Here is a 13,792-nt window from a genome sequence, read left to right as displayed (position 1 = left end):
ACCTCGTCCCTGTTTAGAGAGCTACTATCCTGCAGCTTTGTTTTTAGATGCATCCCTGCTCCAAAACACCGGAATCAAATAATTGTGTCGTTACCAGGCCTCTGCAGAGCTGAATGACTGAATGCTGATGAGGGAATTTAGTCATTTGATTTAAGGGTGTAGGAGCAGAGGTATCTGAAAGCTGTAGGATAGCAGCTCTCTAGACCAGGAGTTGGCACCTCTGCTGTAAATGTTTCTGCTCCATGCAGTAGTATTTGACTGGAACTAGTGCACTATAGATGTGATGATGTGTAGGTGTGACACTACAAGCAGAAGACCCTCCCTCAGCTGACGCCTGTGTGTGTGTCAGCTGACTTGGGTTGCTGTCATGTGATATTTGTGCCTGAATCAGAGCAGAGCGGCTGGCTGAAACAATGGCTCAGTCTACTGCACTCTTCGGTGTCTTCTTTCTTCTATCTGTTCTCGTCTTCAAAGGTATGCTTCCTGAATTTTTCCCTGACTTACTAGACCCTACCGTTTCATTGTTGTCTGGTCATCCCCTGAAAGCTCCGCTGACTGCAAACCGAAAGTAAAGCTTTGTCAATAACGTGGTAAACATATAGTTGATCTTCAAAGTTGATCGAAGAGTCCATGTAGAAACGTAACGTATCTGAATTGTTTGCAGGGTTTTCCTCTCCGCCTTCGGGTAAAGAAGTGTGGGACTATGTGGAAGTGAGACCCGGGGCTCACATGTTCTGGTGGCTTTATTATTCTGACAGTCCGTCTGCTCAGCATCAGGATCTGCCGCTGGTCATGTGGCTGCAGGTAAAAAAAAAAATCCCATCAAACAGAACATTTAGATGGTTTATTGCACTTTAACCAGCTGTAGTTTCACATCAGCTTGTCCTCATCTGTGTTTCTCAGCGTGTGTTGATCTGAGTTACAGCTTTTCGTTCATATATAGTCATGTTAAATTTGAAATATGCGTTCAGATCAGGCACGTTTGAGATTAAAAGTAGGCCTACAGTATCTCACAAAGGTGAGTAAATAATTCATTATATATTTTAGATGTTTCTCTGCATCAACGCATCTGAATCAGAAAATGAAGTCATATTGAGGAGTAAATCAGCCATTTGATTCAGGTGTGTTGAACCAGGGACACATGTAAAAGTTGCAGGACATCGGCCCTCAAAGACTCCAGTTTGACACCCTGGCCTAGAAGAAGACTGCCAGCACTCTGAAACTGAGCAGCAGCATGTTGGCTGGGACCATACAGTGGTTTAACAGGACAGGTTCCACTTAGAACCAGCCTCGCATGGTCAACCAAAGAAGTTGAATCCACATGTTCAGCGTCATATCTAGACGTTGTCTTTTGAAAATAGATGTACGAATGATGCCAGGAGAAGTAGAGGAGGTGCTGGGTCAGCCTGTTAGTTCTCAGACTACATGCATCAAATTGCTCTGCAGGGCTGTCGTCCCAGAAGGAAGCCTCTTCTTAAGATGTGCTTAAGTGCTGAAAATAATGGTGGCCACACAAATTATTGGCACTTTGGGCACAATTTGAACATTTTTGCTTAGGGGTGTACTCACTTTTGCTGCCAGCTGGTAATACATGGCTGTGTGTTAAATTATATTGAGGGGACAGCAAATTTACACTGTTTAACAAGTACACTGACTACTTTATATTGTATCAAAGTGTCATATGTTCAGTGTTGTCCCATGAAAAGATGTAAAAATGTGAGGGGTGTACTCACTTTGTGAGATACTGTATGTTTTGAAAATACCAACTTTTAAGCAGATATTACACATACAGGGGTTGGACATATGAAACTGAAACACCTGTCATTTTAGTGTGGGAGGTTTCATGGCTAAATTGGAGCAGCCTGGTAGCCAGTCTTCATTGATTGCACATTGCACCAGTAAGAGCATAGTGTGAAGGTTCAATTAGCAGGGTAAGAGCAGTTTTGCTCAAAATATTGAAATGCACACAACATTATGGGTGACATACCAGAGTTAAAAAGAGGACAAATTGTTGGTGCACGTCTTGCTGGCGCATCTGTGACCAAGACAGCAAGTCTTTGTGATGTATCAAGAGCCACGGTATCCAGGATAATGTCAGCATACCACCAAGAAGGACGAACCACATCCAACAGGATTAACTGTGGAAGCAAGAGGAAGCTGTCTGAAAGGGATGTTCGGGTGCTAACCCGGATTGTATCCAAAAAACATAAAACCACGGCTGCCCAAATCACGGCAGAATTAAATGTGCACCTCAACTCTCCTGTTTCCACCAGAACTGTCCGTCGGGAGCTCCACAGGGTCAATATACACGGCCGGGCTGCTATAGCCAAACGTTTGGTCACTCATGCCAATGCCAAACGTCGGTTTCAATGGTGCAAGGAGCGCAAATCTTGGGCTGTGGACAATGTGAAACATGTATTGTTCTCTGATGAGTCCACCTTTACTGTTTTCCCCACATCCGGGAGAGTTACGGTGTGGAGAAGCCCCAAAGAAGCGTACCACCCAGACTGTTGCATGCCCAGAGTGAAGCATAGGGGTGGATCAGTGATGGTTTGGGCTGCCATATCATGGCATTGCCTTGGCCCAATACTTGTGCTAGATGGGCGCGTCACTGCCAAGGACTACCGAACCATTCTTGAGGACCATGTGCATCCAATGGTTCAAACATTGTATCCTGAAGGTGGTGCCGTGTATCAGGATGACAATGCACCAATACACACAGCAAGACTGGTGAAAGATTGGTTTGATGAACATGAAAGTGAAGTTGAACATCTCCCATGGCCTGCACAGTCACCAGATCTAAATATTATTGAGCCACTTTGGGGTGTTTTGGAGGAGCGAGTCAGGAAACGTTTTCCTCCACCAGTATCACGTAGTGACCTGGCCACTATCCTGCAAGAAGAATGGCTTAAAATCCCTCTGACCACTGTGCAGGACTTATATATGTCATTCCCAAGATGAATTGATGCTGTATTGGCTGCAAAAGGAGGCCCTACACCATACTAATAAATTATTGTGGTCTAAAACCAGGTGTTTCACTTTCATTGTCCAACCCCTGTACTTTTCATTAAGCCCAGATTTCTGGATTAAAGATGTTCTTTATTGGTCTAATGTGATCTATCTATCTATCTATCTATCTGTCTGTCTGTCTGTCTGTCTGTCTGTCTGTCTGTCTGTCTGTCTGTCTGTCTGTCTGTCTGTCTGTCTGTCTGTCTGTCTGTCTGTCTGTCTGTCTGTCTGTCTGTCTGTCTGTCTGTCTGTCTGTCTGTCTGTCTGTCTGTCTGTCTGTCTGTCTGTCTGTCTGTCTGTCTGTCTGTCTGTCTGTCTGTCTGTCTGTCTGTCTGTCTGTCTGTCTGTCTGTCTGTCTGTCTGTCTGTCTGTCTGTCTGTCTGTCTGTCTGTCTGTCTGTCTGTCTGTCTGTCTGTCTGTCTGTCTGTCTGTCTGTCTGTCTGTCTGTCTGTCTGTCTGTCTGTCTGTCTGTCTGTCTGTCTGTCTTAAATGTCATGTTTCTGTTAGTTGTTAACAGAAAATCATCATAATAAACAGAAATAAAGGCTTGAAACCATCAGTCTGTGTGGAATTAAACTATATTATGTGCTTCACTTAGTGAGCTAAGTTACTGAAATAAATGAACTTTTCTATAATCAAATATGACTGTGAAAGAAATAGTGACACGTCCATCAGTAACATTTTATTAAAATGCTTGTTTTTTAAAGCGATATATGGACTGTGAAAGGACAACCACTTTTTAAATGTTTGTTGATAGAAGAAAACATGGTGTGACCTGATGAGTAAGACCAATGGTGCTTCTATTAGTAACTTTAGAGGAGGAACTAACCATCCAACAGTGTCTGTTATGAAACTTTATTCTTTGTAAAAACGTCCTCCGACTGACCAGGTTCACTTGCCTGATTATGAACTTCCCATCAATAAACAGCCTTTCTGCTCACATTTGTTTTTCTAAATAAGTATTATTCCATGAGCAGTTAAGTTATCAACAGCTGGAAAATTAAACATCAAAAAAGACCAACTTCATATTATGGAAGTTGCTCAAAAAGACACTGCAGTAAGTGGGCATAGTTGTACAACCATTTCACAGATTGAGAAAAAACATTTAATCTCAGGGATTTTTTTTGAGAAATTATGCTAGTGACTTGAATTAAATAAGCACCCAGAGGGAATTGTCTGGATGAAATTTGGTCCACATGTAGATCATCCAGCTATAAAAATGATTTGGTGTGCAAGGACCTGTCAGGATCTAAACTAGGCACCACAAGTGAAGGGAACATTGCTGGAGCTTCTGATGACAAGTTAAACCAGTGAGTAATGGTCACCACCAAGAAGGATGCCTTATTAAATGCATTAGGCAGCATTACCAACAGTCAGGTAAGTTTAAAAACAGGTCCCACTGTGGGTTTGAGTTCATTTGTAACAGTGGCTGGCTTTGAAACCAGTGGAGATATGAAGGCCCCCACCCACTTTGTGTCATCTCTGAAAAGAGTCCAATACCTGCGTTCCAATGGCAGGCCATCATTTCGACAGTTCTGTGATGCTTGATGGACTACACAATGACCGTGCCTTGATTGGTCTGTCTTGGGAACCAGCATGTTCTGTGTGAGTGCTTTAATTCAACCACTGGCTCCAGCTTTAGGCCTCTGTAACATCTGTGTGACCCATATTCCTGGCATTTCCAAGAACCAACCACCTGGATTCATGCAAACCCACAAAGCGAACCCTATCGAACTTCAGCAGCTGCTGGTGATGTTGTGTATTCTTCCGTAGAGGCACTCTGTGTTTGCAGACATTCAGTGTCTGATTTGACAGGTCTGCTTCTTCACTTTGCTTCTCTTTTATCGATACATATATATTCCATATCCAGCACAAACATTAACCTAGAAATTAGCTAGGCTTATAACACATACTCTATAGACAATGCATACAAGTTCGGAAATGGAAAAAATTAAGCTGTTCCAAAAAGAACATGTTTCTGCTTTGTGTTTGAAGGGTGGACCGGGAGGATCAGGAAGTGGCTTTGGCAACTTTGAAGAGATAGGACCACTGAACAGGGATCTAGAGCCCAGGAAGACAAGCTGGGTAAGATGGTGGTTCAAGATTTGAATGATCATAGATATTGTTATTGTAATCAGTTTGAGGAGTGATGGCCTAGTGGTTGGAGAGCAGGATATTTGCATCCTGGAGAGGCCACAAGTACCGAGGTTCGAATGCTACAGCCTGCCACTCTGGACCCTTGAGCAAGACCCTTAGCCCCAGAATGCTCTCAGGTGCCGCACAATGGCAGCCCGCTGCTCCCTAAGGGATGGGTTAAATGCAAAGGATAATTTCTCCATTGTGAGATCAATAAAGTCTAAATAATAATAATACTAATTATTATTATTATTATATTATTATTGAGTGTTTTAAAAAACCCGTGCCTTGCAAAATTATTCTCACCTCTTGATTTTTTTCATATTTTGTCATGATACAACTACAAACTAATATACAGATTTTATTGGGAGAAGTGTTTGGTAGGGTCTTAGATAAAAATTTAGTTGCATTTCTTATAAATGTGGGAAATTTCATAGAGGATGTTCGAAAATATAATTCAGCTTGTAATAGGTTGTTTCTTTTCTTTATTCCATACTAGTGCAGATTTTTTTATTTACAAAACAAAAAAATTAAAAGCTTCTAATTGCTTCTCATGTGTGTGTGTGTGTGCGATGTGTCCTGTAGGTGCAGGCAGCCAGCGTGTTATTTGTGGACAACCCTGTGGGCACTGGCTTTAGCTACACTGAACAGCCTGATCGCTTTGCTACCAACGTTTCCACAGTGGCCTCAGACATGCTGGTGCTGCTCAAACATTTCTTCACACAGTTGCCAGAGTTCCAGGTTAGCTGACTTCAATATTGCCTAAATAGTTTGGCTATCTTTTAGGAAACGATTTACTGGTACCTAGACTGATTCTTAAAGGAGTTAAGTTATTAAATTGATTATGCTGTTAAGTGGGATTGTGTGAAAAATTTCCATCATCTTCTCATCTTACTTGACAGACAGCCGAATCTTAGTTTAAAGAGGTTTTTTTTTGCTATTTAAAATAATTCAAATAAGACAACTACAAGGACAACATGTGTGCAGCTCTTAACATATTATAGCACAGGATGGACATGGTTACTGAGACTATTCAGACCTCACTCAGACACAGGAAACAAAGTGGAGTAAATGTGGTGTTTCTGAGTGAGAAAAAAAAGAGCTGATCTGGTCACCCCAGTTTCAGCACCTGTCAGGTTGTCAAAGTTCTTCCCTTATTCTCCCCGAAAGAAAATCAGAGAAAGATTTTTCGTTATTGTTTTGCTAAAACAGATTCTGGACAGTTTGAATATTTAAAAATCTCAGACACTGGCGTCACATTGTCCCTTTGACTAATTAAATATCAAATGTCCTGAAATGATTTCAACTAGTATAGTTGACTTGCAGTGCCAGGTGTGCTCTGAACTATTGTCTGAACTTTGTAGAGCATCCCTTTCTACATCTTCTCTGAGTCATATGGTGGAAAGATGGCAGCTGCCATCTCACTGGAACTCAGCCAGGTAAGCATACCACTCTTTGAGTCTAGTAGCAGGCTCAGTGCTTTAGTAGCATAGCAGATAACTGTGTTGATAGTGGAAAGTCTGTGTAAAGCACCTGTCATGTGACTGGCCACACATGCCAATAATAATAGCAGGTAGTCTTAGTTTTTTTCCAGAATGCTAAGGAGTCCTATTCTTTATCATTAAGGGAAGTTATTTTTAATAATATGACTTGGACTTATTATATTAATTCATAAGGGTACTTTAGCTTCTCCTGACAACAAGGCATGATGTTTTATCTGTGCCACTTGTCTGTTTATAGGCTATAGCCCAAGGCTCAGTGAAATGCAAATTTGCAGGTGTGGCGCTTGGAGACTCGTGGATTTCCCCGTTGGGTCAGTATCAGTCAGTCTTTGACCCTGCAGTTTAACCTTTGTTCCAAATTCGAATCAAAAAACAGCAGAGAATGCTGCACAGTCAGATTTTGGGTCTTAAAAACCTTTGCAACGAAGATCCCTAGTGAGTCTACACTTTCACGCCATACAAATAGGTGGTGCTGTAATCAAAACATGTTTTCTTTTTTCCGCTTAAAAAAAGAAAACCATGTCTTAATTTTGGATCCACATTTGTATGGATGAAAAAATTATCACCAGTCTGCCAGAGATTGGAATTGTCCAAGTTTCATTTGATTGGCCACTGATTAGAGATCTAAATAAAGATCATTTTGTAATTCCCTTTTTTCCTGTTAGAGTAAGACATATTACCTCTGTCAAACAACAAGCAGTACATTTTTTCTCTTGATTCATTGTCTTCAGGGGAAAAAAATTATTTGTCCAAATTTGACTCAACAGTTTAGTACAGGATATCCGTGCTCCCGCTTTACTAAGCTATGCTCTCGGTTTTGCGTTCCTGCACGCAGATTACTCAGTGACATCTGTCGAGAGTTTGGACGCATGGCCCACACCTGCGAAGTAAGTTCAGTGGATCTGTTGTTGTATAAACTTAAAGCACTGCCAGGTTTTAATCAGCACACTAGCTTGTATTATGACTTTATTTTTGTTACACTAAGGTTCCAAACACGTCCAAACTCTTGACAGATGTCATTGAGTAAACTGACTACACGGATTGCAAAACTGAACGCACAGTTTAACAGAGTGAGCACGGATTTCCACCGGCTTTGTTTTTTTGTTTTTTTACCCCCGGACGCTTGCCGGGCTCCATAGTTTAGACATTGAAGAAAACAGGAAACAAATTAGTAAAGACCAGTAAACTCCTCTATTTTTTTATTTGTTTTTAAATGTAAATGGCTTTATGCTTTTGCAGTTGAATCACTTTTGTTTTGCAGAATTTAATTATTGGTTTTATTTAGCTGGTAACCAATAGCTTCCAACTTGGTTTGGTAACACTTGTTTTATTACCAGATTCTGTGATGACATGGGGTCCATACCTTTATACTACTGTGAGTAACACACAACATGCTTGTCATTAATGACGGTGGCTCTAAGCTGTGGTGTTTAATTTTCATCTGACCTGCTGTGTGCAGTCCCTACTGGACGACTATGGCCTGGCTGATGTCAGTAATGCAGCGGAGAAGGTGAAGCAAGCTGTGGAGCAGCAGCAGTTTCTTAAAGCGACTGAGCTGTGGTCCATCACCGAGACAGTAGTGGAGCAGGTTGGTACCACACTGGAGCCTTTAAAGCTGAAAGTTTATATAAACCTATAAGCCATAAAATTATGACCACTCAAGTGATAAACATTAATTAACACAGTTGTCGAGCACAATGGTTTTCACACTATAATTAAAGTACATCTGGAAGTATACAGGCTTTTATCAGGGGTAATTTTGGCATAAATTATTTTCAAAGCAAATTTATAACATATTAACTTTGATATACAACAAAAACCTGCCAACGGCCAAACAGATGAGTTGCTCAAACACAATATTATTTACCTAATCAGAAACTTCCCAAAAAAGAAGGGCATTGGAAAAAATCTATCTGGAATTCACAGTACAGTAAGACCTGGAGGAGACAGCAGTGAGCCAAGAACAAGTGGTGGTGGCTACTCCGTGTTCCAGCTACCTCTTAATTTGGATCTGAGTATGACAACAAATCCTAACTGTTTTCCACTTCCAAGTTCCAGAACCAGTGGGATTTGCTCATTGATAATCAGTGCCTTGCAATAGTATTTACCCCCCACCCCCCCTTTGCTTTTTTGCCTATTTTGTTATATTTCAGCCTGAAATTTAAGTGCTTTTTAATCTTATTTATGTGATGGATCTACACAAAATTGACTAACTTGGTGAAGTGAAATGAGAAAAAGATATATATTAAAAATAATTTAAAGAAAAATTACAAAAATGAAAATTGGAACGTGCATATGTTTCCATCCCTTTTGCTATGAAGCCCCGAAAACGTTCTGGTGCAACCGATAATAAGCCATACACTTACAAGTAAACCATTACTTAGTATTAAAAAAAAAGGCATCTTTTGAGGTTGCCAAAAGGCTTATGAGTGACTCTCCATATGTATGGAGGAAGGCGCTTTGTTCAGATTACACTAAAATTTAACTTTTCGGCCAAGGAAAACTCATGGGGGTGGCAGCATCATGCTGTGGGGATGTTTTTCAGCAGCAGGGTCTGGGAAACCGGTCCGAGGCGAGAGAAAGATGGATGGTGCTAAATCCAGGAATATTCTGGAGCAAAACCTGTCAGTCTGCCTGTGATATAAGACTGGGATGGAGGTTCACCTTCCAACAGGACAATGACCTGAAGCATTCAGACCTGATGACCAGGAATCAAAAGCCAAACATTTTCAGTCCACATAGATTACTGTTCCAGCCTGGATGATGTGTGGTTTTATAGAGCAATGAATGAAGGAGTGAACCTGAACTCTGGCATTCTCAACCAGGAAGCATAGCACACTTATACAGAATAAACACAAACAACTGCTCTTTTAGTCACACCAGAATTTACAGGTCCTTCTCAAAATATTAGCATATTGTGATAAAGTTCATTATTTTCCATAATGTCATGATGAAAATTTAACATTCATATATTTTAGATTCATTGCACACTAACTGAAATATTTCAGGTCTTTTATTGTCTTAATACGGATGATTTTGGCATACAGCTCATGAAAACCCAAAATTCCTATCTCACAAAATTAGCATATTTCATCCGACCAATAAAAGAAAAGTGTTTTTAATACAAAAAACATAAACCTTCAAATAATCATGTACAGTTATGCACTCAATACTTGGTCGGGAATCCTTTTGCAAAAATGACTGCTTCAATGCGGCGTGGCATGGAGGCAATCAGCCTGTGGCACTGCTGAGGTCTTATGGAGGCCCAGGATGCTTCGATAGCGGCCTTTAGCTCATCCAGAGTGTTGGGTCTTGAGTCTCTCAACGTTCTCTTCACAATATCCCACAGATTCTCTATGGGGTTCAGGTCAGGAGAGTTGGCAGGCCAATTGAGCACAGTGATACCATGGTCAGTAAACCATTTACCAGTGGTTTTGGCACTGTGAGCAGGTGCCAGGTCGTGCTGAAAAATGAAATCTTCATCTCCATAAAGCTTTTCAGCAGATGGAAGCATGAAGTGCTCCAAAATCTCCTGATAGCTAGCTGCATTGACCCTGCCCTTGATAAAACACAGTGGACCAACACCACCAGCTGACACGGCACCCCAGACCATCACTGACTGTGGGTACTTGACACTGGACTTCTGGCATTTTGGCATTTCCTTCTCCCCAGTCTTCCTCCAGACTCTGGCACCTTGATTTCCGAATGACATGCAGAATTTGCTTTCATCCGAAAAAAGTACTTTGGACCACTGAGCAACAGTCCAGTGCTGCTTCTCTGTAGCCCAGGTCAGGCGCTTCTGCTGCTGTTTCTGGTTCAAAAGTGGCTTGACCTGGGGAATGCGGCACCTGTAGCCCATTTCCTGCACACGCCTGTGCACGGTGGCTCTGGATGTTTCTACTCCAGACTCAGTCCACTGCTTCCACAGGTCCCCCAAGGTCTGGAATCGGCCCTTCTCCACAATCTTCCTCAGGGTCCGGTCACCTCTTCTCGTTGTGCAGCGTTTTCTGCCACACTTTTTCCTTCCCACAGACTTCCCACTGAGGTACCTTGATACAGCACTCTGGGAACAGCCTATTCGTTCAGAAATTTCTTTCTGTGTCTTACCCTCTTGCTTGAGGGTGTCAATAGTGGCCTTCTGGACAGCAGTCAGGTCGGCAGTCTTACCCATGATTGGGGTTTTGAGTGATGAACCAGGCTGGGAGTTTTAAAGGCCTCAGGAATCTTTTGCAGGTGTTTAGAGTTAACTCGTTGATTCAGATGATTAGGTTCATAGCTCGTTTAGAGACCCTTTTAATGATATGCTAATTTTGTGAGATAGGAATTTTGGGTTTTCATGAGCTGTATGCCAAAATCATCCGTATTAAGACAATAAAAGACCTGAAATATTTCAGTTAGTGTGCAATGAATCTAAAATATATGAATGTTAAATTTCCATCATTACATTATGGAAAATAATGAACTTTATCACAATATGCTAATATTTTGAGAAGGACCTGTATTAGCATAACAATCCAACTTTACAGTTAAAAAACCTGAGTCCGTTAACACTGACCATCACTAAACTAGTAACTAGTAAAGACATGCTCACAATTAGGTGAGTGGTTATAATACTAGGCCTGAATAATAAAAGTAAAATATTTATTGTCTAAATCACTAAAACTGTTTTCTTACCAGAACACCAATGGGGTGAACTTCTACAACATTCTAACCCAGGAACCAGATGATAAACTTGCTTCTTCTGCAGGAGAAAACTTCATCTGTATGTCACTGTGTCTAAATCCAGACTCCAATTAATAAATTAAATTATAAAGAGTGGGCCTAATTTATTCCTGTCGTTAACTGATGTGCTTTTCTTCTTTGCATTAGCTCTGCAAGCTCGCCGCCACATTCACCCTCTGCACAAGCAATCACTGAGTGAGCTGATGAACGGGCCAGTAAGAAAGAAACTGGCTATCATCCCTCAGAATGTCACTTGGGGAGGTACCATAGAGTTGGATTGAGTCTCCTTATTTCATACTGCCTAATGAACTTGTCATTATTAATGTATTATGTTTTGTGCCTTCCCGACCTTTGTCCTTGTCTCAACTGGTTTTCAGGTCAAGCAGAGAAAGTGTTCAGCCAAATGGCTGGTGATTTTATGAGGCCAGTGGTGGACATAGTGGACCAGTTGTTAATGGCTGGAGTCAATGTCACAGTTTATAATGGCCAGCTGGATCTTATAGTGGACACCATGGGTAAATGAGCTTCTAAATCAATGATATGTGAACACTAGAGATGCACCGAGGCAGAGGCTGGTGGACAGCCTGTATGAAACTCAAAAGTACAATCTTTTTTCTGGGCATGCTGGACCTAAATGCAACTAGTTTACACTTACAACCAAATTTGGAGGGGGTGCTGTTCCTGTTTGTAGAACATTCAATGTTTACCATTTTCAGTATTAGTAATTTGTTTTAAACTGAAGTCAGAGAACACACAGGTACTGTACGTAAGAATCTATTTTAAAGAAAACTATGTTTGACGAGGTGTAGAGACATGCCTGCGGTTAGTCAGGTTGCAAGAGACGAGAGAGCAAGATGTTCAGCAGATAACAAGAAGGCAGAATGCATAGTTATCTTTTTATGTTTTTGAGCTTTCAGCCGGTCTATCTTGGAACGTGCTGGGTTTGGATATGTTGGCAGCCTTTGGGAAATCTTCTGAGGTTCTGCTTGCTCAAAGGATTAAACACTGAGATTACTGTTAGTCAAGTTAACTCCATCAATTTTTTTATGTTGCAAGTTGAAGAATTTCTTTTGTCTCTTTTTGTGAAATGATTGTGAAAATGTGATTTTTTTTCTTCTCAGAGTGTATATCTGACCCAAATTTTACTGATCAGTCTTGATTATATCACATAAAAAAATTAAACCACAGTTAAGAGGAATATGTCTGTATACCAAACTATTTCAACTTTAAAAGCAACAGTGTTGTTAGTAAAATCCTGTTTTACATTGACTGCCCTAATAATGCACTGTAACAACACCTCCACTTCTAATTTAATAACCCAGAGGCTACAAAAATATTTTCAGTTTTTTTTCTTTCAAATATTTTTTGAGTTCTTAAAGAGAAAGTTGAATTGGCTTTACAAAAACCTAAAACAAGGTTTTCATTGGTACATCTCTAGTAAACACATTTAGCCAACTCTAAGTTACATTGCAGCCACCTAGCTTTAGTTCTGTGAATAAAAAGCTTTGTTTCTCTTCCAGGTCAGGAGCTTTGGGTGAAGCAGCTGACGTGGGAGGGACTTCATAGTTTCACCCAGCAGAGGTGGACCCCCCTTGATGACCCAGCCGCCCCAGGAGTCACTGGAGCCTTCTACAAGACTTACAAGAACTTTGGATTCTATTGGATCCTTAAAGCTGGACACATGGTAAAATTTCAACTGGTTCGAACTTCTTGAGTTTTTAAATACTGAATTTCATAAAACAATCTGTTAAGCCGGCAAACATTTAAGGGTACAGAGTAGATCTGCATGAAATTGTAGATGGTAGAACGTGTTTGCTTGAGAAGTACACAGATTTTGCATGTTTCATTGGCTTCTGTGCTTGGTGTTGACTTATGAAGCACTGAAACAGTGCATACTATTTGATAGAAAAATAGTAGAAATTCAGCTTTAAGCTGTAATCTCCTGTTATATCTCTTAGATTCCCTCAGACCAGGGACCCATGGCCTTGCAAATGCTGAAGATGATCACTCAGCAGGACTGATTGACCCACTGTTGCGCCAGCCGGGATGGCTCTGACAATCACAAAAATCATCTTGATTTCCTTGCTTTCCAAAATGAACTTCCAGATATCAGGTGTATTTGATTTTAAGTTCAGTAAATTCCAGCTTCTAAATAAAATTCTTTTTTTATACTTATTATTTTGTTTTGTTCTGTTTGTCAAGTTTCTTTCTTACTAGACCAAAGACAAGCTATGCTAACTTTTTCAATGAGTGAATGGATTTGCAGGTGACAAATTAACATAAAATATTTGGCTTCAGCTATAGGGGGTCCATGGGCTCTACCTTTTTATATGGGGTACTGTTGAAAAGGTTTAGGACCCAGTTTTACACTTGGAGGAAAACACTGGAAAGGAAAGTGAAGCAGAAACTTTTCAGTCCTGGTG

At 40.8% G+C, this 13,792-nt stretch overlaps 1 protein-coding gene across 1 annotated transcript; it reads left to right on the top strand.

The window, feature by feature from the left end:
• Window positions 1–319: 319 nt before the first annotated feature.
• Window positions 320–13,544, top strand: LOC124862363 (retinoid-inducible serine carboxypeptidase-like). The gene is made up of 13 exons (XM_047356232.1): window positions 320–474; window positions 665–804; window positions 5,005–5,094; window positions 5,731–5,886; window positions 6,510–6,584; window positions 6,886–6,958; window positions 7,985–8,022; window positions 8,107–8,235; window positions 11,325–11,409; window positions 11,517–11,630; window positions 11,747–11,884; window positions 12,890–13,053; window positions 13,328–13,544. Exons 1-13 carry the CDS (start codon window positions 414–416, stop codon window positions 13,388–13,390), a joined length of 1,326 nt encoding a protein of 441 aa, XP_047212188.1. The 5' UTR covers window positions 320–413; the 3' UTR covers window positions 13,391–13,544.
• Window positions 13,545–13,792: the final 248 nt, after the last annotated feature.

Source organism: Girardinichthys multiradiatus, chromosome X (assembly GCF_021462225.1).
Source record: "Girardinichthys multiradiatus isolate DD_20200921_A chromosome X, DD_fGirMul_XY1, whole genome shotgun sequence".
NCBI lineage: Eukaryota > Metazoa > Chordata > Actinopteri > Cyprinodontiformes > Goodeidae > Girardinichthys > Girardinichthys multiradiatus.
Note: the sequence above shows the minus strand (reverse complement) of the source record. Positions and strands in the feature narration are given on the sequence as shown.

Coding starts and splice junctions, on each gene's coding strand:
- LOC124862363 (XM_047356232.1), top strand. CDS start 414: ATGGCTCAGTCTACTGCACTCTTCGGTGTCTTCTTTCTTCTATCTGTT. Junction 5,887..6,509: donor CACAGTTGCCAGAGTTCCAG/GTTAGCTGACTT, acceptor TGAACTTTGTAG/AGCATCCCTTTCTACATCTT. Junction 6,959..7,984: donor CTCGTGGATTTCCCCGTTGG/GTCAGTATCAGT, acceptor TTTTATTACCAG/ATTCTGTGATGACATGGGGT.